Source organism: Staurois parvus, unplaced genomic scaffold (genome assembly GCF_062004578.1).
Source record: "Staurois parvus isolate SC_StPar_1 unplaced genomic scaffold, SC_StPar_1.0 ptg000052l, whole genome shotgun sequence".
Taxonomy (NCBI): Eukaryota; Metazoa; Chordata; class Amphibia; order Anura; family Ranidae; genus Staurois; species Staurois parvus.
This window is the reverse complement of record NW_028317848.1, coordinates 5,616,284-5,642,081: the sequence shown is the minus strand read 5'-3', so window position 1 is coordinate 5,642,081 and position 25,798 is coordinate 5,616,284. Positions and strand designations below refer to the sequence as shown.

Sequence of the window (25,798 nt, the reverse complement as noted above, 5' to 3'; positions counted from 1 at the left end):
CACACCAACCAGCGTGGAGCACACGGGAGGTTATGACATCACCAGAAGAGTCGAAGGACCAGAAGACCGTCAGGAATCACAGGCTACACGCTTGGAGCCTCTAGTTCTTTTTACAGGCCTCTAGAAGACTCTTCCATTGATGTCACATCTGCCCGTGCACTCCACGCTGCTTGGCGTGAACTTCCTGATCTCCTACAGGGCGTCCAAGGTGATTTCACAACTCCTACAGCTGTCTGGATCCTGGTTGGTGGTACCTACAGGACGAAAAGGAGCAGCCAATACTGTAATACTTATGAGCTTTTTACTACTCTATATCTTGGGAGTGTTTTTAACCCTTCATGAATAAATCCATTGCGTTTCTACTGCAGTAAGTTGGCGTCTCCTTTTCACACCCAGAAAAAAACATCCCTTGTGTGTTCAACAGTGGAGCTTTTGAGCATAAAAACCGCTCAAAAGTACAAAAACAGGCATTAGAGGGCATTAACATTCATTAATGCTAGGCGCGTTAACGCGCATTCCCATGTTAATGCATTCAAATGGCCAGAATTCTGGCCAATAGAAAGCATTAACTCCAGTTGCAGTAACTTCAGAACACCTCCATTTTTTCTTATTTCCATAAAATGGGGGGATCTATTCTGTAGTTCACAGTGGTGATCTGGGCAGGGTTGATAACACTGTTTCGGATACTAGTACAGCAGAAGCAGGTTTCACAAGATAATAGCTCACTGGATTTCTTGCAGGATAAATAGGTATTTTTCTTGCACTTATCCAACAGATAACAACACTTTTGCAACAATATATTCAACAAACCAAAGTGGAACAAATAAGAGAATCTTATTGTTCAGGTTTAAATACACTTTAGGTCAATAAAGGATGAAATCTAACTTGCTGTTAAAGAATATTACCATTTGCACAGTCATTATGCCTTGCACTGCCTTATATATGACCTGTCAGACACACAATTCACCTGGATTTCTCCATTTTCACCCTTCCTCCTCTTTCAGCTGTGTGTCATTGTGTCTACTAAGTGACCTCGGCCTGTGAAGTGATGTGGATCATCCTTTGGATTACTTGCTACGATAAGGAAAGTAGCTGGGAAAAGAAAAACTTTTATTGGGGCCTGTATGCTTGTTGGCTGCTCTCATTACTCTCCGCATGCCAGCCCATGAAAAGAACAGACTATTGCTCTCCTGTAATCTTAAATGGGCTCAGTTTGAACAGGTGCCTGTCACTGCATCTTGTGTACACTTCAAAAATCAACAGAAAAAAAAGCAGCAACATAATCCTTTTCTAGCCAGACGTGACTCCCACCGCTAGATCAGGATGGCGTGGGTTCCATCAGATTTAATGGGAAGGGATAACAAAGTGCCACCATCAGACTCCCTTCCACCTCCTCCCGCCATCTTACAAGGAACATGAGACTATTGTAGAGAACTCACTCTGAACTGTAATCAGACAAATGACAATCAAAGCTCTAGCCAAGTTCTCTTTTTTCTATTCTGCTCAGTTTGAAGAATCGGCTAAAAACTGCCTTCCATTTGGAGGATCTATAGAAAATATGACCTAAATATAGGTGGTCGTGGTTTTCTTTGCTCACCCGTGGTTGGAAATATGTAGCTTTATATGTAAAGTGTCTGTGAAAAGCACAGTGCACACCATGCAGTCACTGCTCAGTGCCTTTCTTGCAGCGTATGGTATATCCTGCTAGGGTAAAAGGAGGGGCCAGACATGTTACCACTTCTCCCCTGAAATTTTACACAACTCGATCCTGGACCAGCCCGCTCTTGTCCCTTAGTTCTTTTTGTGTTTTCCATCCTATCAATTCCGATAAGACTGAGAGCCACCAAACTAGCATCTGCTACCTGCAACCACAGGACTCTACCACCATATCCTCATACTGTTTGTAGACCACGTTATTACCAGCGTCAATGTATAGAATGCTTATAGGAGTCAATTTGGTAGGCACGCAACAGCTAGGAGGAGTAGATCCTGGGTCCATAGAGTTCATTAAGGTCTGGATAATTGCATGGTTTGTGGGTTCTAGATGAGACCTCAAAGGAAAATCACAGACTCCCTCACAGTGATATGCTTCATATTCTAAGGGAGCTATAATCCAATCATCCCAGCCCAATTCCTTAAAGTTCACATGGAGCGGTTTTTTGCTACATCTAAGTCGAGATTTCCTTCCGTGACGTTTTCCGTGACGACTGTTAAACGTTGTCCTTCTTTTTCTCTTGGTTTTAAATTGAAATCGAACTTCTTTATCCAGCCCCTTGGAAGAATGAACCTGCTCCTTTAGCTCATTATAAAGGTTCTTCTTCTTGGATTTGGTAAATACCACCAGAAGAGCCTTCTCCTGCTGAGATCTGGGTTTCCTAGCCAAACCTAAACTTTTTAGGTTCACCTCAAGCCCAGAGGTGGCGGAAAAGGCTCTTAACTCCAAGCAGAGCTGCTTTCTGATTCTTAGCTCATCCAGGCTTTTCCACACGTCAAAGACTTCCCAACCTGGCGCAATAGTTTCCCGCAGGTCCAGTGTGATGGAATCCCATGGGGTTTTGGATGAGCAAGGCAAAATCTGCAGGTGGTACAGCCCTAAGGGGGCTTTTGCCAGCTCCATGGGAGTTTTCCGAAAGATCCTTAGCTCAGCTCCCACCAGTACTTCTTTGTCTGACAAAGTTGATACATCAAACAAATACCTCTGTCTTCTAGCAGGAGAGTGGGAGAGATCGTCTGCAAGATAAAAGGAAAAAAAATGCTGTCAGTTTCACTTAACAGTCTGGAACGTGTCCTGTCTACCTGCTGTAACTACTAGGAACTTCAAGGCCCTTCATCTAATTATCACTAAATATAGTTCAGGTCTCTTACTGTATCAAAGACCAAGCTTGTATCACAATGATTTGTAGATCACAATAAAAACATTTTAACAATTAATAATGAGCTAAAGGAACAAAAGTTCTCAAAGAACCACAAACTCTGGCTTTAGAACTGCTGTGGAACTACAGGCTTGGGGTGACATGCTGGAACTTGTAGTTCCATGGAAGAATTAGACTAATATTATGTATGGCAGTTGTGAAGAGCTAATAAAATGTTTGGAGCTTCATATGCAGCTACCAGCTGCTCTAGAGGCTGCTTAAAATATTAAAATATAGATCCTTCAGCAATTGATCATTAACCTTTTCGTGATTTAGAAATTAAAGCACACCTGTACCCAAACTAAGGACATTATATGCATGTTCTTAAGCAGTAAAATATCTTCACAACAAGCAATCTCTGACTTCTCTTTCTGTTTTTCATGTGAAGTTATTCCTTCTCAAAAATCACAGTAAAGACTCTAGAGCCTGGTTTCAGTTGCTTTTTAAGGCACCTTTCATGGAGATGTTCTGATAGTCCATGGTTGACTTGTGATTACTCAATACAAAAATGGACTGCAATGTATCCCTATGAGTGGACAGATGTAAGAAGACATGTGTACACCTATATCTAGCCATATCTGGGTCCATTCAGGTTTGGTTGATCTAATGCAATAGGTTTGCATCTAGGTCCACCATAGCTGACTTGACTGGACATAGGTGGACATAGAATACACCTCCACTTACATCCGGCCACCTATAGAGATCACATGAGTCTCTTTTGGCTCTCTCATGTATTAGAGGGAAAATTTTAATGGACACGGATGTTTTATATATTTATATATATATATATATATATATATATATATATATATATATATCTCAATCATCCTTTTCCATTCTGATTTGACACAACAGGGGATCCTGAACTGATCCTGACTTAAGGCCCTGTTCATACCTATGCAGTTTGCCTTTGTCCGTTTTGCAGTGCTTTTTGCAGTTCGTTTTGCGGTTTTCTACATGTGTTTTTGGCGCATTTTTTATGTAGTTTTACCAAGTTTTGTGCTTTGTTCAGCTTTTTTTTTAACATGGAATTTTTTTTTTTTTGCTGGGCAGAATACAAATGCAAACCACGGCAAAAACACAGCAAAAATGCACTACCATGCATTTCAGTAGATTTTCCATTGAAATCCATTGTAGCAAGGAGGCTGCTTTTCTGCTTTTTGCTTTTAAAAAAAGTCCCTGACCCTTTCCAAAAATGCAGCAGCTCAAAAAAGCATAGATGTGAACATGTTCTTTAGGAAACCAAGTTAAATGGACTGTAGTGCGTTTCTGCAAAAAGCACTAAAAAATGTACTGGTGTGAACGAAGCCTGAGACAGAATGTTGAACACCCATGTAAAAGGGGCCTAACGCCTTAGAAACCTTTGCTGTCTGTTCTGGCAGCCTGCCAAGTTCTGTTCTCATAAGAAGCAGTGCCTGTTTGTAAATTTTGAAAATGAATTTAGTCACAATGTTTATAGATAAAGAGATGAGTGAGGGTTTTTGCGTGCTTGTTTCAAACATGTAAATACTTTAATGTTCATGATCTGAGCACAGGCTGACCTCAATTCCCATTGCTCATTGGTGCATTTTACAATTGTTAAGGGTGCTGTGTGTGTTACAAATATCTTGTTTGCTGCATCTTTGCTGTGGTTTTTGGCAAAACATGTGTTTTGTAGATAAGAATGGGAAAACATAAAATGCATGGAAAATATGCCCAGAACACTCAGCTCTTTGCTCCTGAAGTGTACCAAAATGCACAGGCATAACTAGGGCTTAAAGTGGTTATAAACCTTTACATATACCCAGTGGAGTGACCAGGGGCGGACTGACAACTCATGGGGCCCCCGGGCATGGACAGGAGATCATGGGGCCCGTGTCCTTGCCCACACTCAAAGCACACCCAAAAAAGCCTATAAAAAGGTACGAGGAGCATTTCATGGGGCCCCCTACTGACCCCGGGCCCTCGGGCAGTGGCCGAGTGCTCGAATGTCAGTCCGCCCCTGGGAGTGACTGACCTCAGGTGATACACAGAGATTAAACAAATCCTCCTACATAGGTTGTACCTGTTTATCTGCAGTTTTCTGTTCTCTACATCTGCTGAATTTCTAAAGCTTGTCTGAGAGTTCAGCAAAAAGGGGGTAAAGAGCTGAAATTACATTCTGCAGAACCCAGTAAAGAGACCTCTGAGAGCTGACCAGAGGGAAGAGACACACCCTACCTTCATACAGCTCACGGCAACAGAGCCAAGGCTGTCAATCTGCTGGAGGTCCCTCCCCTGTCACCATTTTTCTCTTGGTGTCAGGAAAACATGTCAGAAGTAATTTATGCTGATAGCAGAGGAACGAAGCAACATACAGAAATGACACAAGATGCTCTTAATTCAGACAAGTACACACTATAGAGGGATATGCTTTGTTTATATTTCATGTCTGAGGTTTACAACCACTATAAGACTCTAATGCAGTAAAACTAATATTATCAAACCTGGGTCTCGTCACTGGAACTAAATGTCTGTTATTCAGCGGACAGCACCCCAACTGATGTATGAATGCATTGAGTTAAACACTCAACCGAAAACATCCCGCCCTATTAGCTACCTGTTTTTGCTGTTTTTAGCATGCTGGGACTTAAAGTGATTCTAAACATTTATTTTTTTTAAGAAAAAAAATAACAAACATGTCTATACTTCCCTGCTGTGTGCAGTGGTTTTTCACACAGCAGTCTGGATCCTCCTCTTCTCGGGTCTCCCACAGGTTCTCCTGGCCCCTCCCTTCTGTCGGGTGCCCCCACAGCAAGCAGCTTGCTATGGGGGCACCCATTGCTCCGTGTGTCCATTCACACACAGAGCCATGGCTTGGTCCTGCCCCCTCTCTCTTTGGCTCACTGGCTGTGATTGACAGCAGTGGGAGTCAATGGCTCCCAATTCTGTCTCAGATAATGAGAAGAGGGAATCCCGGGAGCGCTGAGACTCCAGTGCACATTGCTGGATCAAGAGGAGTCTTAGGTGAGTGTTAGGGGGGGCTGGGGGGATGCTGAACACAGAAGGTTTTTTACCTTCATGTATAGAATGCATGAAGGCAAAAAAACTTGAGCCTTTACGACCACTTTAACTTAAAGTGACCCATGGCATACCATCTAAACCTGGCCATACACTAGTAACTTGTCTAAGGAACATACTGTGCATATGAAAATTCTCAGTACATTTGATGACTTGGCAAATGTCGTTCGAAAGTACTAGTAGTCACTCTGCACATGCTCAGTTTAGTGTGCATTGCTAGAGAGTTTTTTTTTCTTTGTGACGGTGCAAATGATCAGCACAGGGCCAATCAGCGCTGTCCAGAAAGCAGGTCAGGGGTTATGCAGCCTCATAGGACAGTCAGATCAGAATGAAAATTTCCTCCTAAAAGAATAACCAGTTCTCAGATGGACACTGATAGAAGTCACAAGACTGCTATATACTGCTGATGAGAAAAGGTATTTAGCAGATTTTATTTACTAAAATAATTGCATTTCCATGTTGTATGTACTGTCGGAGACCAGATATAGTGAATGCAGGGTCCTGGGTTTAGTAACACTTTCAGTGATCATTGGCTAACACAACACAAGGCTTCACTACATACTGTATATGTATCATAACAATGCAGATCAAGCAATACACACAAATCCAAAGTGTTGCCTGTACAAATAAATGTATGTAAAATCAAACCGTGCAAATCCCCAATCAACTGAAGTCACCAAACTGCAAGTATATAAGAGGATATTGTCTCTTAAAAGGCTAATTCAAACCTAGTGCAGTATCTATTTGAATTAGACTGTACAAATAAATGCCCCCCTATTTAGTATAGTGGGTGGCACAGTGGTTTACTGGTTAGCACTTCTGCCTTGCAGTAATTGGGTCATGGGTTCAATTCCCAACCATGGCACCTCCTGCATGGAGTTTGTGTTTTCTCCCTGTGTTCACGTGGGTTTCCTCCGGGTACTCCGGTTTCCTCCCACACTCCAAAGACATGCTGGTAGGTTAATTGGCTCCTGTCTAAATTGTCCTAGTTTCATCCCTGGCCACGCGGGATCTTCTGCATGGTAGGGTTTGGGGAAAGACCTGGCAACCTACCCTGTAAAATAATTGCTAAGAGAATTCATGGAAAAAAAAGTCGCTTACAAGCAGAGGCGGACTGACCTTTTGGAAACTCGGGCACTGCCCAAGGGCCCCGGGTCAGTAGGGGGGCCCATTAGATGCCCCTGGTACCTTTTTCATAGGCTTTTTGAGTTTGGGCAAGGACACAGGGGCCCCATAATCCCCTATTGCCCGGGGACCCCATGAGTTGTCAGTTCACCCCTGCTTACGAATGACGGTCCATGCAAGAGTTGGATACGACTGAATGGATAGATAGATAGATAGATAGATAGATAGATAGATAGATAGATAGATAGAGATTTAGTACAGTGCTAAGGTCTGCACAGTGCATAATGCTATAGCATATAATAGATTTTTAATTCAACAGGAAGAATGGGGCGCACTCATAATGGTCATACACATAGTGCTGACATGCACAACCAGTGAAGTCTCCAAGAGCTTCCAGAATCTGTTGGGTAATTTAACTCTTGAAAATAAACTAAAAGCAGAAAGGTTGGTTATACGTGGGTTTTTGTATCTGGAGAGAATATCGAAGAGCTTGTTTCATACATTAGAGCTGCATAGCCAGGGCCACTTCCTAGAAGCCTCCTGAAAGACTAAAGGCCCATCACAGCTCCCTTTAGCAAACTATAGCAGAAGAGATGAGGAGCACTGAAAATAAACACAACTCTTGGCACTCAGAACTGTTGCATGATATTCAAGACTTTCACCTAATCCGGTTACGTGTTCATTAAAAAAAAAAGCTTTAAATGTTTTTATTATAAATAGTACTTCAATGTGCTTTCTTATCAGCCTACTATAATCTCCTGTACTGTGATAAAAATGGAAATTGAAGCACCACACCATTACTAAGAGGTTCAGACACAACATTATTCCAAAAAAAGTTGGGGGACAATTCCAAAAAAGTATCGGGGGGTCCAAGAGTGCCCTCTTCATTAGTGCTAGAAAAAAGAGGGATATCTCCATATCATATAATATTTCCTCCTCAGGTCATATTTAAAACTAAATACCCAATAGCCAATTGAATAGGAAGTATAAAAATTAATTATAATAATTAATCATTATACAAGAACCTAAGACACATGGGAGGACATGAATATTAAACCTTACCATTTCTGTTCATCAATTGGGTAAAAACCACAATATTAATAAAATAATATTAATAATAAAAATATCATTTTTAATGAATATTTAAAAAAATAATAATATTATTAATGAAAAATGAGTAAAGTGCAGCGCTAAATAACACAATATAAAATTCTATGAAATTCGATCTAAATAGTTCGATCAAAGATAAATGTTCATAAGATCCTGCGATCGATTCATAAATGAGGTGAACACAGCTTGTATCAGATCCGGAAAATGGCAGAAATGCGCACTCACCGACCGCACATAGGAAATGCACATATGTGTATCAAATCCCACAGATGTCGTGTCCTCCAGGAAGGGGTGTCGTCAGTCGATCTGCTGGGCTAACAGGGCCTCCTTAGATTTGGATCAGCCAAGGTATATGTTCCTTCCAGGTGCAGGGTTCCCTCCTCTGGATGAGATATGTAGCTGTGTCTTACTAGGGAAACTCAGTGAAGTCTTCTTAGGACACAAGGTATTCACATGTCTCAATCCATCACATATCTGAGCCCAGCCAGGCGGTATGGAGTGTCCGGGGTACCAATGGTCAGGAGCCCCTCTCCAGCCAGATCTGCATTTGAGCTCTATGCAGTTTAATACAAGAACAACCGAACCAGCTCTCTCGGTTGGAGAGAGCTGGTTCGGTTGTTCTTGTATTAAACTGCATAGAGCTCAAATGCAGATCTGGCTGGAGAGGGGCTCCTGACCATTGGTACCCCGGACACTCCATACCGCCTGGCTGGGCTCAGATATGTGATGGATTGAGACATGTGAATACCTTGTGCCCTAAGAAGACTTCACTGAGTTTCCCTAGTAAGACACAGCTACATACAGTCATGGCCGAAATTGTTGGCACCCTTGATATTTTTCCTGAAAATCAAGTATTTCACACAAAAAAGGTATTGCATTAACACATGTTTTGCTATACACATGTTTATTCCCTTTGTATGTATTGGAACAAATATAAAACAGAGGCAGAAAAGCAAATATGACATAATGTCACACAAAACCCCAAAAATGGGCTGGACAAAAGTATTGGCACCCTTAACTTAATATTTGGTTGCACACCCTTTGGAAAACATAACTGAAATCAGTCGCTTCCTATAACCATCAATAAGCTTCTGACACCTCTCACCCGGAATTTTGGACCACTCTTCCTTTGCAAACAGCTCCAGGTCTCTCTTATTGGAAGGACACCTTTTCCCAACAGCAATTTTAAGATCTCTCCACAGGTGTTCAATGGGATTTAGATCTGGGCTCATTGCTGGCCACTTCAGAACTCTCCAGCGCTTCTTTGCCATCCATTTCTGAGTGCTTTTTGACGTATGTTTGGGGTCATTGTCCTGCTGGAAGACCCAGGATCTTGGACGCAAACCCAGCTTTCTGACACTGGGCCCTACAGTGCGACCCAAAATCCTTTGGTAATCCTCAGATTTCATGATGCCTTGCACACAGTCAAGGCACCCAGTGCCAGAGGCAGCAAAACAACCCCAAAACATCATTGAACCTCCACCATATTTTACCGTAGGTACTGTGTTTTGTTCTTTGTAGGCCTCATTCCGTTTTCGGTAAACAGTAGAATGATGTGCTTTACCGAAAAGCTCTATCTTGGTCTCATCTGTCCACAAGACGTTTTCCCAGAAGGCTTTTGGCTTACTCAAGTACATTTTGGCAAACTGTAGTCTTGCTTTTTTATGTCTCTGTGTCAGCAGTGGGGTCCTCCTGGGTCTCCTGCCATAGCGTTTCATTTCATTTAAATGTCGACGGATAGTTCGCGCTGACACTGATGCTCCCTGAGCCTGCAGGACAGCTTGAATGTCTTTGGAACATGTTTGGGGCTGCTTATCCACCATCCGGACTATTCTGCGTTGCAATCTTTCATCAATTTTCCTCATCCGTCCACGACCAGGGAGATTAGCTACAGTGCCATGGGTTGCAAACTTCTTGATAATGTTGCGCACTGTGGACAAAGGCAAATCTAGTTCTCTGGAGATGGACTTGTAACCTTGAGATTGTTGATATTTTGCCACAATTTTGGTTCTCAGGTCCTCAGACAGTTCTCGTCTCCTCTTTCTGTTGTCCATGCTTAGTGTGGCACAGACAGACACACAATGCAAAGGTTAAGTGAACGTCTCTCCTTTTTATCTGCTTTCAGGTGTGATTTCTATATTGCCCACACCTGTTACTTGCCCCAGGTGAGTTTACAGGAGCATCACATGCTTGTAACATTCTTATTTATCCGCAGTTGTGAAAGGGTGCCAATACTTTTGTCCAGCCCATTTTTGGAGGTTTGTGTGACATTATGTCGAATTTGCTTTCTTTCCTCCCTTTTTTTGTTTTGTCCCAATACACACAAAGGGAATAAACATGTGTATAGCAAAACATGTGTTAATGCAATACGTTTCGTGAGAAATACATGATTTCCTGGAGAAATATCAAGGGTGCCAACAATTTCGGCCATGACTGTATCTCATCCAGAGGAGGGAACCCTGCACCTGGAAGGAACATATACCTTGGCTGATCCAAATCTAAGGAGGCCCTGTTAGCCCAGCAGATCGACTGACGACACCTCTTCCTGGAGGACACGACATCTGTGGGATTTGATACACATATGCGCATTTCCTATGCGCGGTCGGTGAGTGCACATTTCTGCCATTTTCCGGATCTGATACAAGCTGTGTTCACCTCATTTATGAATCGATCGCAGGATCTTATGAACATTTATCTTTGATCGAACTATTTAGATCGAATTTCATAGAATTTTATATTGTGTTATTTAGCGCTGCACTTTACTCATTTTTCTTTATTAGAGGTGGTTGTGATCATCTTTAGTGCTTTTAGCTGCTTATGTGACAATTTATCAGTAGCGCTCACTTTGTTCTATATCAATAATATTATTAATAATAATCAGAACCAGATAATATACATCAACACCAGTACTTTAAGATTGCAGTACCAGTGAGATAATGCTACGGGTCCAGTGCTATTTTTCCACTTTCCTCAACATAATCTCCTACACAGTAGTCTCCAACTGGAAGAGAAAGCGGCGAATCTATAAACCAGTCAGATTATACTGCAATCTAATAAATAGAGCTTGCTGATTGGAGAAGTGTGCAGGGAAATAAGAAACTGTTCTATCCAATCACAACCTTGAACAAGGTGTATTCTTTTTGCTGAAATTGCTTCTTTTTTACAAAGAATATTTTCCATTAACTTTCAGATACAGTCATGTAGGATTTTTTTTATTCAAGCCCTGATAAGTGAGGATTGTTTGGCCCAAAAAATGCATTGGCGGTCATTTATCTTTTTGCTAATTTAATTCCATCAGTAATAAATGGTTATGGACTCTTAAAATGACCTTTTTATGGATGTCCCATTGCACAGCGTCAGAGGCAGAGATGCATGAATTCGAAAACTGGCTGTGCAGAATTATAATTTTTTTGTTAGGTTTCATTCAAATCTATGCATTTGAACTGTATGTATACCTGTATGTCTAACCTTTTAGACCCCTTTACATTTATTATTATTATTATACAGGATTTATATAGCGCCAACAGTTTGCTCAGCGCTTTACAATATAATGGGAGACAGTACAGCAACAATACAGTTCAATACAAGAGGGTTAGGAGCAAGGGCAGACTGACCATTCAGGCACTTGGGTCAGTAGGAGGCCCCATGAAATGCCCCTGGTACCTTTTATAGGCTTTTTTGGGTGTGTTTTGAGTGTGGGCATGGACACAGGGGCCCCATGATCCCCTATTGCTGGGGGCCCCATGAGTTGTCAGTCCACCCCTGGTTAGGAGGGCCCTGCTCCTTGGAGCTTACAATCTAAAAGATTTTAATTAGCAAATTGTACATTACGACTACACTCTGTGCAAGTACATTTCACTGCTTTGCCATTCATTTTAATGGCACTCCAACGCACATGCATGGCCAAAACAAACATACTTGCCTCCCAGCACACACTGTAACATGTGTTAAAGAGACACTCTAACCTCGTCTATGCAAGGCAAATTGAAAGTGTTTCTGCAAAGGGCCCATTTACCCCTTTATATACACCTAACCAGCACTCTCTCAATGCTCCTCATTCACAGCTGTCCACAATCACTGGAGCTACCAACTGGTATGCAGGAGCATGTGACCTCCTCCTCTGTGACAGTACTTCAGTCTAGCAGCCAATCACTAAGTATGAGCTACACTTTGGAAGTGACATCACTGAATGAGTCACTGACACCAGTTGTTTCAGTGCTGTCTGTGGAAGGATCAATGGTATGGTTAGTATAGGGGGTCGGGGACCCCATTGCAGAGACACACAGAGTGGTGAAGGAATAGGACCCCTGTCAAGTTTCTCCTTACTTTGTGTCTTGGTGACATCTATTTCACCAGACAGGAATTTAAGGAAAATCTCCAACATCAACAGACAGAAATAAGAGGAAAGACAGAACCCTTGTCTGATCTTTATTGCTATCTTTGACCCTCTAAGCAAGCCCCTGATAGCAATAAACAACACTCTATGGAAACCTTTAAAAATGGTCTTGGCTGGACATATTCTTTAAATTACATTTTATCTAAGTTGCAAACTATCCTTTTCGTATGAACAGTTTGTAAAAAAAGGCCATATTCTCCTATCTGTTATAGTCTGTGGATGGGAGAAGCTGTCCATCAATATACAGACTGGACAGCCAAAGCCAACAGATCTTCAGTACACTGACAGCTCCACAAAGTTTTGACAGCTCCAGAACTGCAAGAATGAGGAGGGAGTGTACCCAACCCCCCTCCACTTTCAAAAAAGGTGAACTAACACCGGACACCCTTTCTCCCCCCCAGCCCACTGTACTTACCTCCGGGGGTTACCAAGCTGTCAGCACCCTCACAGCTGCTCCAGTGGTCAGTGGATTTGAAATCCCTGCTCTTCTCTGTGCAGCATGTCTAAAGCAGACCAAATCAATTCATTGTGATGGTTCTGGCCAATCAGAATCAATCGATCTGGTCTGTCCTGAAAGTGCTCCATCAGTTTTGTCAGTAAAAAAAAGTAATGGGGGTTGGCAACCTTGAAGTGAATGCCTAAGCAAAGGCTAGGTTCGCACCTTTGCATTTCTGTTTTCAGTGCAGTTTTAACACCTCTTTGTGCATTGATGTGTGTTTTTGAAATGTGTGGCACATTTGTCATGCATTTTTAATGCATATTTCATGTTGGCAAATAAAAAAAACTATTTACGCTTGCTACCAGGGTCTGGAAATGTATGCAGAATGTATCATGCATGTTTTTTTTATTCATTACCATAGACTTCTGTGTTCCTCATAATGCATGAAAGAAGGCACATAAAATGGACTTGAGCAACTTTCAAAGATCTGTGAACATGCTCTGTCTATGCCATTGCCATGTGTTTCCTTTGGTTGTACTCTGTATAACCCATGGCCACTAGTGTGTGCTTTTAGTGTTGGTTCACACTGGTGCGGGTGGGAGCTGCTGCGGGACCTACAATTTGTCCCACAGCAGCAACCAGGGGCGGACTGACCTTTTGGAAACTCAGGCACCGCCGAGGGCCCAGGGTCAGTAGGGGGCCAGATGAGATGCCCCTGGTACCTTTTTCATAGGCTTTTTTTAGTTTGGGCAAGGACACAGGGGCCCCATGATCCCCTATTGCCCGTGGGCCCCATGAGTTGTCAGTCCGCCCCTAGCAGCAACCATCCACACACAAAATGGGGGACCCATGGGCAGGTGCCATTAATATTAATGGCATGCCGCCTGCACTGGAAATTACATCTGTACTGGGAACCGCACTGTAGTGCAGTTCTCTGTGAGGGCTGAGATTTCTGTTTAGGTGCAGGGACCTTTTCCCTGCATTTTGTGCCGCACAGTAGCCCATTCAAATGAATAGGCTGCCATGCCATGGCCAGCAAAATGGCCCTAGTGTGAACCAAGGCTAAAGGGGTGTTAGAATGTTTCACACTGGCTACCTTTATCCCCCTTTGTTAATTTAATTGAAATATAACAAAAAACATTGCACTGTGTAAAAAGGCAGCATGTCCTACTTGTGGTATGAACTGACCTAACAGCACATCCCCATACAATTATTACCTTTTGTATCACTTACTTCTTCCTTTTAGATCATTGGTGCCCAACCTGTGGTCCAGGGGCCCCATGTAGCCCTTTGGCACTTTTTCTGCGGTCCTCATGGCCCCTAATCTGTTTCCTTTTTGCCCTGTTATAGTAGTGATTTCTAGCAGCCTCATGTAACATGTCTCTAGTCTTTGGATGTCTCCTGAAGCATGTCACCAGTCTCTAACAACTCCTATAGCATGTTCACAGTCTCTGGCCATCCCTTGTATCATGTCTGCAGTCTCTGACCAACTCCTGTATTAAGTCCCCCGTCTCCGTCCAGCTCCTGTATCATGTCTGCAGTCTCTGACAATCTCCTGTATTAAATCCACAGTCTCTGGCCAGCTCCTGTATCATGTCTGCAGTCTCTGACCATCTCCTGTATTAAGTCCACAGTCTCTGGCCATCCCTCGTATCATGTCTGCAGTCTATGACCATCTCCTGTATTAAGTCCCCAGTCTCTGTCCAGCTCCTGTATCATGTCTGCAGTCTCTGACAATCTCCTGTATTAAATCTACAGTCTCTGTCCAGCTCCTGTATCATGTCTGCAGTCTCTGACCATCTCCTGTATTAAGTCCACAGTCTCTGGCCAGCTCCGGTATTAAGTCCACAGTCTCTGGTCAGCTCCTTTATCATGTCTGCAGTCTCTGACAATCTCCTGTATTAAGTCCACAGTCTCTGGTCAGCTCCTTTACCATGTCTGCAGTCTCTGACCATCTTCTGTATTAAGTCCACAGTCTCTGGTCAGCTCCTGTATCATGTCTGCAGTCTCTGACCATCTCCTGTATTAAGTCCACAGTCTCGGGCCAGCTAATGTATCATATCGGCAGTCTCTGACCATCTCCTGTATTAAGTCCACAGTCTCTGGCCAGCCCCTGTATCATGTCTGCAGTCTCTGACAATCTCCTGTATTAAATCCACAATCTCTGACAATTTACTGTATTAAGTCCACAGTCTCTGACCATCTCCTGTATCATGCCTGCAGTCTCTAACCATCTCATGTATTATGTCCACAGTCTCTAACTATCTCTTGTATCATGTCTATAGTCTTTGACTATATCGTCTTGTGTCTGCTGCCTGTGATAATGAATATTCCCTGAATTTTATGTGCAACCCTTAAGCAGCCCATAGATTATGTGGCTTTCTTTTCTTCCATTACGAGTGAAAGAAAGTTAAATGGCTCGATTCACCGATCAACACAGTGTTGATGGGGGAATCCTTCCTGCAGTGCTTTTGTGTTCTACCAGTGGGGAGCCATCACAGCTGGCAGGACACAATGACTGTTAGTGCCTGTAGCCACCAGCAGTAATTGTTTACAAAAAATTAATCGGACTGATTGTGCCCAAGCTGAGCAATATATTGACTTAGGTACAACTAGCCTGCCCATAGATGGATCAAATCTCAACCAGTCCCTACTGAACAGCTGAGATTCGATCCATCTATGGCCGGCTTTAGGTGACCTTGGGGGCCTTATGTCAAAAAAGTTGAGCAGCACTGCTTTAGACTGTAAGTTCTTACATTCAGGGCACTCCTCACCCTCCTGCATTGAATTGTATTACAACTGTACTGTCTCCCTTTATTTTATAAAGAGTTGGGCACACTGTTGGTGCTATATAAACAGCAATAATAATAAGACGTAAGGCAAATTGCCTTGTCTATGCATTGGAAATGCGTTTGACAAGGCTGCCTCATGCAGTCCAATGCATATGCTTTGAATGGGCCCTAAGAGGGGAATTCTGCTCACTTTGGGGGGATTTCCCCTAACTTTTCATTGCGTTGCTGGAATGGGCAGTGAAAGGAAATTTCCCCAATGGCACACAGACAGCATAAAAATAACCAGGCGGGAGGTGGGGGGTTACACTTTAGCCTGTAGCTTTGCCCTTCACACACCAAGCACAGGTTCACTTCAAGTCAATAGAGGAGTTAAGCTGCATTTTCACCTTTTATGGCCACTTAGCAGAGTCAACACAGGTGAGCCTAATCCTCCATGGCAGAGCACACATAATGGGGCTCAATGTGGACACAGAGCTGCTGGATCCTGATAAAAGCACACAACACATACCAATCCCAGAGGAGGGGGAGGGGAGGGGGGCTCTTCTAGTAAAATGTTTACAGCCCACAGTATACAAATATACTCATTCTACTTCTCTCCTGAACGGAATAATGGCACTCAGCTTCTTCACCATCCCGCAGCCTATGGGAGATCCAGTACACTGGGAGCGCAGCATTCATCCTGAAAGAATGTGGCCGGCCGGGGCTGCAGGACGACAGCTGAGATGAATGAGCGGAGCACAACCTGCGCTGCCCTCCGGCGAGCAGCGGGTTAAACGAAGCTTGGCTGCCAATGTCAGCGCTCAATGGAAATCATTTCCAGGACACAAAGAGCTGCAGGAGGGTGTCACTGCATGGGGGGGCACACCTAGGATGTCTGCCCCCCAGCAAGTCTCCCCGATGAGGAGAGATGGGGACAGGACTGTGCTAAATCTGACAGATTAGTCCACAAATGTGCAGATCTGGGAGAAATCTTCTCTGGGCAAAGATCTGAGCACTCCTTCCACCCCAATCTCTGGATGGCCATGTGCAATCATAGAAATATGTAATGGGGTGCCGATCGGGGCAATGCCATCCTAAATTCACTACAGTCTATCTCTACAGTGATGATGATGATGATAATAATAATAATAATAATACCCGACCTGGTTTTAATACTAATAGTTTCATATGTTTATGTAATATTATTATTATTATTATATTGTTTCTGTTCAAAACAGTATCAATAGCATTCGATTTTTATATTTTTTTATTGTTATAAACATTAATATTATATTATTATATTTTGACCATATTATTATCATTGCTGTTATTAGTAATGTTGTTAGTAGTATATGTAATATTATCAGCACTTTTAATACTATTATTATAATGTTTTGTTTTGTATCAGTGCTATTGCTATTTTTATCCCTAATTGTAACATTTCATTGATATTAGTTTTACCATTATTGTTAGCAATATTAATAATATTAAGATATTTTTAATTTTTTTGTATCAGGTATATGATTATTACTTTATTGTTGTTGTTGCTGTTGTTGATAATAATAATAATAATGAGGAGAAGAAGAAGAAGAAGAAGAAGAAGAAGAAGAAGAAGAAGAAGAAGAAGAGGAAGAAGAAGAAGACATTATTGTTATTATTCATAAAAATAATGTGGCATTTTTCTGTTTTTGTATCAAGTATGTTACTGTTACATTATTATTATTATTACTAATATTATTCATAATAATAATAATATATTTTTGTCTGATTTTGTATCAGGCATGGTATCATTACATTATTATCATTATTATCCTTATTCTTATTAGTATTATGACATTCTTTTCTTTATTCTGTATCAGGTATATTATCGTTGCATCATCATCATCATCATCATTATTTTACTCTTCTTCTTTTTATTATAATTATTATTATTTTGTATCAGATATGTTATCATTGCATTTTGTTATGATTAGTATTTATATTACTATTATTATTAGTATTATTATTAATAATAATAATACTTTTCTGATTTTGTATCAGGTATATTATCATTGCATTATTATTATTAATAATAATGAAATTAATATAATCAGATAATATACCCGATTCAAAATCAGAAAAAAACATATTATTATTATTATTATTATTAATAATAATAATAATAATAATAGTAATAATAGTACTGTAAATACTAATTATAACAAAATGTAATGATAATATATCTGATACAAAATAAGAAAAAAATGCCATATTATTATTATTATTATTATTGTTGTTGTTGCTGTAGCAATTATACTATTATTACTTTTAATATTGCCATTGCTACTATTAATATTAGCAGTATATTGTTTTTATTATTATTTAATTTTTCTGGTTTTGTTTCAGTATTATTATTACCATAGTTGTTTGCACTGTTTATTTTCATCTTATTATTTGCTGTGCTTTGTCTGTTGTTGCTAATAACATGGCAATTTCCTACATCCAGTCCTAATTGCTGTTCAGCTGTTTGGATAGTTTGAAGTTTCTGGTTGATTCCTCCTTTTACTATTTCTGCTTGTATAATTTATATCCTCTCTCAGCTCAGCTATGTGAACACTCTACAATGTATCCAGTGTACTTCTATCTGTAATAAATTCTTGTCTATTATATAATAATGAATGATGGGTCCATCAATAAATCCTGATTACACTCTGCTTACCAGGAAAGCCGAGGAAGGAATCTCTCCCATCCATCTACATAAATGAAGGAACTTTCCCTTTTATTTGCTGGTTTATGATTGAGATATTTGCTCTCGGGGGAGCAGTTACATTTGCATGTGTACAGTGCGGGGCTACAGAACAAGCAGGTCAGCCCTTAACTCTCTCTGGGAAATCATAAAAAAAATGCTCAGTTTTATAGCTTTGACCTATTTTTGCCACAGGAAACTCTAATAAACAAGACACACTTGACTTGAAATTTTATATAAATATATTTTACCACATAAAATCGGCATCTAATAAAAGACCATGGGGGGAGAAAGAAAAAAGTCAAGTGGTGATAAATGAATACAGGACCGGCGGAGAGAAGAGAGGTGCCGCCAGTGTGCGGGGTGAGCCGCGCTGAGCCGCTGTCTGTGCCGGGCTGAGCATGTGCTCGGTGCCGGGAGTGCTCACTCAGACGCCGGGACCCGCCGGGGAGGAAACGCGTTACTTCAGTCATTTTTTCTAAAGACAAGCCTCGTTTTCTGGAACTCAGTCCAGATGGAAAACATTTAGCCAATCTATCCGCACGCATGTAAAATACACTTAAAAACAAAAGCAGCAAAACCATTAACCAGAGCTGGGATTTCAAGTGCAATCTGAAGAATTCTGCAGCACACCCTGTGAAATACAGCACACATCCAAACTAAAAAAACAACCTAATAAACAACAATACATAAAAAAGAATCCAGATATCGATAATAAAACACAACTTGGAAGCAACAATCTCAATTTAACAGATCTAACAGCAATAGTATTTAAATTATATTTATATATAGTTTTTATTTTTTTTAATTTTTGTTTTGTTTTTTATTTTGTTTAGATTGCAAGCTGTTTTATGCAGGTTCTTAATAGCTTCATGTGTCTCTGTATTACAATCATGATGATGATGATTATTATTATTTGTTATTACTGTTTTTATTAAAATAATATTTTATTAGTAATACTAATATTGTTTATAAATACAATAATATAGTGCTATCATCTCAAGCGGTGCTTCCCATAATACGTGATACAAGCATTCTATGCATTCTCTATATTATATGGCTGTGGGCACCCTTTTAAAAAGTTTTCATTATCTGTTTCAATCATACAGATCACATGACTTTGAATGACTTCCATGTACTTATAAATTCAGAATATGGCCAATCATTTGACTGATGGTAAAAAAAAACTGCCACGAAGCATAAAGCAGAGATCCAGAAAGATATAAAAGACATAATTAAAGAATATGTAAGCCCAGCATTTTATATTCCTGATATGTGCTTGCTGTACCATGTACTTGTATGAAAAAGTATCATGTTCTCTTTGTATTGCTTAGCTATCCCCTTTATGTGAAATCCCTGGTGTTTCTGCCAGTCCCTCTGCTTTTCTATTAAAAACTGACCACACTAGGCAGGAGAGCATAGTGTGGTCAGTTCTCTAGCTGGGCTGGGAACTCAGTGGGGGTGATTTACTAAAGCTGCATGGTGCAATATCTGGTGCAGCTCTGCATAGAAACCAGTCAGCTTCCAGGTTATATAGCTTAGCTGAACAAGCTGAGGTTAGAAGCTGATTGGTTACCATGTACAGCTGAACCAGATTGCAATTGCTCCAGTTTTAGTAAATATTCAATAGCGAGCTCTCCTCCAATGATGAGACATATCCTGCCACCCCCACTCCCCCCAGCCTTTCAATGGGATGTTCAGTATGCTGCTGTTTCTCCTCCCCCTGCTCTTAAGCAGATACGAACAGAAGGTATGTGATCACTTATGAAAAAGGGAAAAAAGTGTTTATCATTTTTTTTCTTTTTTTAATATCTATTATGCCTTTCATTTCTATTTTAAACTGAACAGGTTGTTTCACAAGGTGAGAGTTTACTTATACTTTAATGCAGCTCTTTATTACATAATTAAATATGTTTTTAAATGCAACTGGTGTGAGTATCTGAATTTAAAGCCAAACTTCAGGAATTGTATTGCATACATCTATTGATCCAGCTTGGCACAATGTAGGCATGCATATCTCATACCTAATGGATCACTGACAATCATTGTAGTAGTCCATGATACTACAGTGGTAGCCACTCAGATTCTGTGCAAGTGGCTTCTCCTCTGCACACTGACCACAGGGAGTTGCTCACTTGGCAGCACTGCCATTCACAGAACACATAATACTTTTTTCAGTGAATACTGAAAATACTGAAAAAGGTATTCTATGCCTGCATGAGATGGATGACATGACGTCCCCTCTCCTCTACTTCATCCAATCAGAGATAGCCCTGTATTCTTGAAAACAATACAAGGCATTTTATGAATGGTGGCAGTGCCAAAGGAGCAACCCCCTTCACTCCCACAAACCCTGAGCCGGACCTGATCATTCACAGCGATCACTGCAGTAATACCAACTTCAACAGTGTGGAACCGTGCAGCAAAAGAATACTGGGTCCATACCCAGGATGTCATGGATGATCAAAACCATCCTCTAAAAAGTCAATATTAGGCCATTGAAGTCACCTGTATCCCCAAAACCTTCTCTACATGCAGCTGTGTGGCGGGGAATCTCAGATCCACAACTCATTGGGTCAGTGGGGATGCAAACATGTGACAGCTTAGCACAGGTTTGACCCATCCTTATTGGGAGAAGGAACTGGGGAGCTGATGTATGGGAAATGTGCAGCAAGATAAGCCACTTTGCTGCCCATAGCAACCGGCTTCCAGCCATCATTTCTATTATAAGCAAGAATATTAAGCAATATAAGCAAGAGTCATTGCTTTGTTCCTATGTTTTCTTCTATGTCATTGTTCAGTTTTAGTGTCCACCTGAAATTCTCCTTTAAAAGAAACAATCCTTTAAGGCAGTGGTCTCCAAACTGCGGCCCTTTGCTTGCCTTTATCTGGCCCTTAAGGTATTATTCCTGCCACTGACACCAACAATGGGGCACTATTTCTTCCACTGACAACAATGATTGGGCATAATTCCTTCCACTGACAACAAAAATGGGGCACTATTCCTCCCACTTACACCAACTATTTCTCACCCTAATACCAAAGTTCAGGTATTGTTTACTCCCACTGGGCACAGTCTGGCCCCCCTAAAGTCTGAAGGACAGTAAACTGGCCCTTTCTTTAGAAAGTTTGGAGACCCCTGGTTTAAGGGGTTCAATGGCTTATGCTGCTCATCCTCTTCTGAAAATGCTATATGCCTGATTGTCTCTGGCTTCAATATTTTTTGGGTAATTGACCCAGAACAAGTATACAGAGCAAGAGTTATCAAAAAAGTATTAAGATTAGAGGATCAGTATGACTGTCAACAACAAGCATTTTTGGGAATTAGGCAGAGTGGATTTGATTTAAATCACTAGTGAAAAGGCTGGATTGAAATCATAATTATTAAAGAGCAACTGTCATCTCTGTCCCTCAGCAGCTCCTCCTCTGACTCCCTGTTGACTCTCTGACAGTCCCATTCACTTTATTGGGACAGCTGGTGATGCCGCAGTGACACAACACGGTGAGGGACGTGGTGCCAGCAGGTGAGTGGATGCTCACTAACAGGCACTGCCATGATGGATACAAAATGACAGGTACTCTTTAAATGTTAGGAATCTGACTCATTCTTGCTGGTATTTGAAGGTTTCCTTTTTAGAATAATACGCTGTCAGGTTAGTAAAACAGCAATATCAGAACCGATTTTAGGTTAATTACACATAGCTGGAGAACGACTCAAATTCTTTTATTTCATGTTTTTTCTCATGGTTACTGTGAAATTGTGTGAATGCATCAATGCAGTGCATGTTATCTCAGCTTGCAGAGCTTGGATTCATTGAATGAGTTTACCAAAAATGTAAATATTGCAGAATATACAGCCTCATGCTACATAACTAAGCTCCATTTCATGCTGAGTAAACTAAATTATTAATATATCTTAAATAGAAAACCATCTTTAGATAGATTTTTACTCCAAAAGCATTTTATTAAAATAAATTTGATAAAAATAAAAAAAAATCTGATTTAAATAAAAAAATCCAATTCAAATTTTTAAACAATCAGATTTTTACATTTTCTTTAAAGAAAATCATCAATTTGTATCCACCATGGAATTAGGTCAGCAATAGCAGCCTTCATATTTCTCTCATTACAGATTTCATTTAGCCAAATAGCCTTGTCCTGTTTGGAATTGGAATATTCACCTCCTTATATCTAATATTCACAACTTGCATCCGATTTGTGACAGGTTTATCTAAATGAGAAACTGTACTACTGTATATCCTACATTAAAGTCTGATTCACCAGTAGGCATGTGCCTATAAACTGTACAGACAGAGAACTAGTGTTTTACTCTGTAATTGTAAGCCAATGCCAATTACCAACAGAAATACCTCATCTCATATCAAAATCAAAAACAATAAACTGATATCAAAACAGCAGAGAGAGAGCGCAAGGAGTTATGCTCACCAGATTTTTGTCAGGATCAACAGATACAGATACCGTATAGAAAATCATTTTCAATTGTATATTTAGCAGAACAAAAGGGAGCAAATAAGAGTTTATTGATAGTGTTTACATACATTCTATCCTTATCTTCACATTGTTACACTGTACTTTATAAAACAGTTGATCTTAGCATTGGTCATTGCTCATTTTTGTGTGACTTTAGGTTCCAACGATGGTCACCTGTGTGGGAGTCACTTAGCTTACTTACCCTCTACAGCAGTGGTCTCCAAACTGAGGTCCAGGGCCAGATGGGGCCCTTTGCCTGCCTTTATCTGGGCTTGGGGCACTATTGCTTCCACTGACATTAATAATGGGACATAATTCCTTTCACTGACACCAACAGTTGGATGCTATTCCTCCAACTGACACCAATAATGGGGTGCTATTCCTCTCATGGACACCAACCATGGGGCATTGTTACCAATGCCAGGACATTTTCTACTCCCACTGGCCACAGTCTGGCCCATCTAAAGTCTGACAGACAGTAAACTGACCCATTGTTTAAAAATGTTTGGAGAGCTCTGCTCTACGGTATTTGTGGAACTACAAGTCCCATATGTTGGCAGTGTGGGAGCCACTAGGATCTTGCTAGCTGCAGCCCTGGCATGGAAGTAGCAAATGTGTTATTTTCCCCCCTTTGTCTCCAGTAATGACAGCTAAATTGCCAGCTTAACAGTTTGCAGGTGCCAAGTGCCACTGCAGCTCTAGCCTGGCCAGGATGGTGTTATGCAATGTGTGCGCCAGTAGCAAAGGATTGCTCTGCCACGCTCACTGAAGCCCCCATTGTCTTCATAATCATAGTAGTCAAGCATATGATTTGTGCAGCCAGTAATGGGCGACTTTTATCCCACTTTTAAGCAGTATCATATGGTGAGAAAAAATCCCTGATGAAAATGTCCAGCTTACAGAAGCTGCACAAAAGCTGTCAGCTTCCATTGCACCTGTTAGAGGAGAAGCCTTGAACATGTAATTCCTATCAGCTACTTCTTGATAATCCTGCCATTTATCCAACAACCTCTATAACGTGCATAGAAGTGCACTACTCCTATGGGAAGACAATTACATTCATTAAAGGGAGCATTGCATAAAAATCAGCTTATCACATTGCCCCCAGTCCCAGATAAAAATAAATAAATAGAAAGTTGATGAAAAAATGTAAAAATCATAAGAAAAAAGTACTAAGGTGTCTGTTTATGACACAGAGAATAGCTGCGATTTAGAGGATGGCAGCAACTCTCTGGTCATTCACAGTTTATGACACTCAGGTGATCAGCGAGGAGCGATGTCAGCCCTTCACTGGAAATCTGTGTTCTCCCTCCAGATTCTCCAGCCCAGAGCTGGAGAATCGGAGGAACTGCAAACTAAGCAAGGATAATATACCTCTGTTTAGTAAACTGATCTCTTACTGTAATCTCGTGAGATTATAGTAAAAGCAGCCAGCATTTGTAGATCGTTCTCCCTTCATTCGGAGAACTGATCTACACCGCTTCATAAAAGGCATTCACAGGAGAACTGTGTTCTCCGAGAATGCCGGAGAACTGAGCAGCGATCATTTACCGCTGGTTCATAAACGGACACCATAGTCCTTATCACAACCCTGACTTCTGATGCGCCTGCCTAGGTGTTTCCTATAGGTGCCAGGAATATCAATGGACCTTTTACTGGGGTTCTGGGAAAACTCAGGATCCCAAGTTCTGTGAGGTTGCGTTCCTGTACATTACAGTGCTATTCCCAAGGAGGAGGCCCAATGATGTCACAGGTGCCTCCAAGAAGCACTTGGAGGTCAGTTGTAAGATGTTTTCTTTTTTGTATACCCTATCCATTTTAATTTGGGGCTGGGGACTACCTAAGGCCCTTTGCACACAAGGCATCTAGCCCCTGTACATGCAATCTCAATGTTTCAGTGAACCCAGGAGACACAGGTACAGTATCCAGCCCCACTACCTGTAGCCTGTCAAAGTCTATGGCAGATTGAAATATGCTGCTGGATGGATATGAACGCTGTACTAAGTGGTGCTTGTTTAGGGCCTTATGCCTTCAGGGACAAATGCCTGGATCACAGGTATTCTGCATTCCAGGCATTCGTCCCTGATCACATAAGACCCTAAAAGTGTGTACCACTTAGTGCAGCATTCAGACCCATCCAACTGCAGTGTATTTCCGCCTTTGATAGGCTGCAGGCAGTAGAGCTGGACACTGAGCCTGTGCCTCCTTGATTTGTACTCTTGTCTCAAATGATGACTACATGTTTAGTCACTGCAAATAAACTCAGTGCAGGGCTGTATATATCAATGGTGGTTGACTGGAAAACAATAAAAGGACTTATAGTGGGTCATACAATAGCAGTGCATTTTTGCACCTAAACACCCAAAAATTTGCGCCCTACTGCATATTTTGCAGCGTATCACAATGCACACGGAAGAAGTTGCAGTACAATAACCCCAACATTGGTGTCAGTGAGTCTAATAATAACCCCCAACTTTGTTGTAAGTGGACCCAATAATAACCCCCAACATTTGTAGCAACAATAGCTCTCAGTACTGGTGTCAGCACAGTGGTGGTCACTGGCAGTGACATATACCCCTCCCCCCTGTATTGGTGGTCAGTGGCAGTGAAATGTAACCTCTCTCCCCCTGCCCCCCACATTAGTTGTCAGTGGCAGTGAAACTTAACTTCCCATCCCCCTCTACACTGGTGGTCAGTAAGAGTGAAACACAACCTCCCCATCCCCCTCCCTCCTACATTGGTGCTCAGTGGAAGTGTAATTTAACCCCCCACCCCCCCCCCTACACTGGT

The 25,798-nt window shown here is 41.3% G+C and overlaps 1 protein-coding gene across 1 annotated transcript in view; it reads right to left on the bottom strand.

The window, feature by feature from the left end:
* Positions 1-353: 353 nt before the first annotated feature.
* The window catches only part of GDF6 (growth differentiation factor 6), a 65,122-nt gene continuing 39,677 nt past the window's right edge, over positions 354-25,798 (bottom strand). The window contains exon 2 of the mRNA XM_089666662.1: positions 354-2,730. Coding sequence (XP_089522788.1) covers positions 1,859-2,730 — 872 coding nt within the window. The 3' untranslated portion in view covers positions 354-1,858. The remainder of the gene's footprint in view (positions 2,731-25,798) is intronic.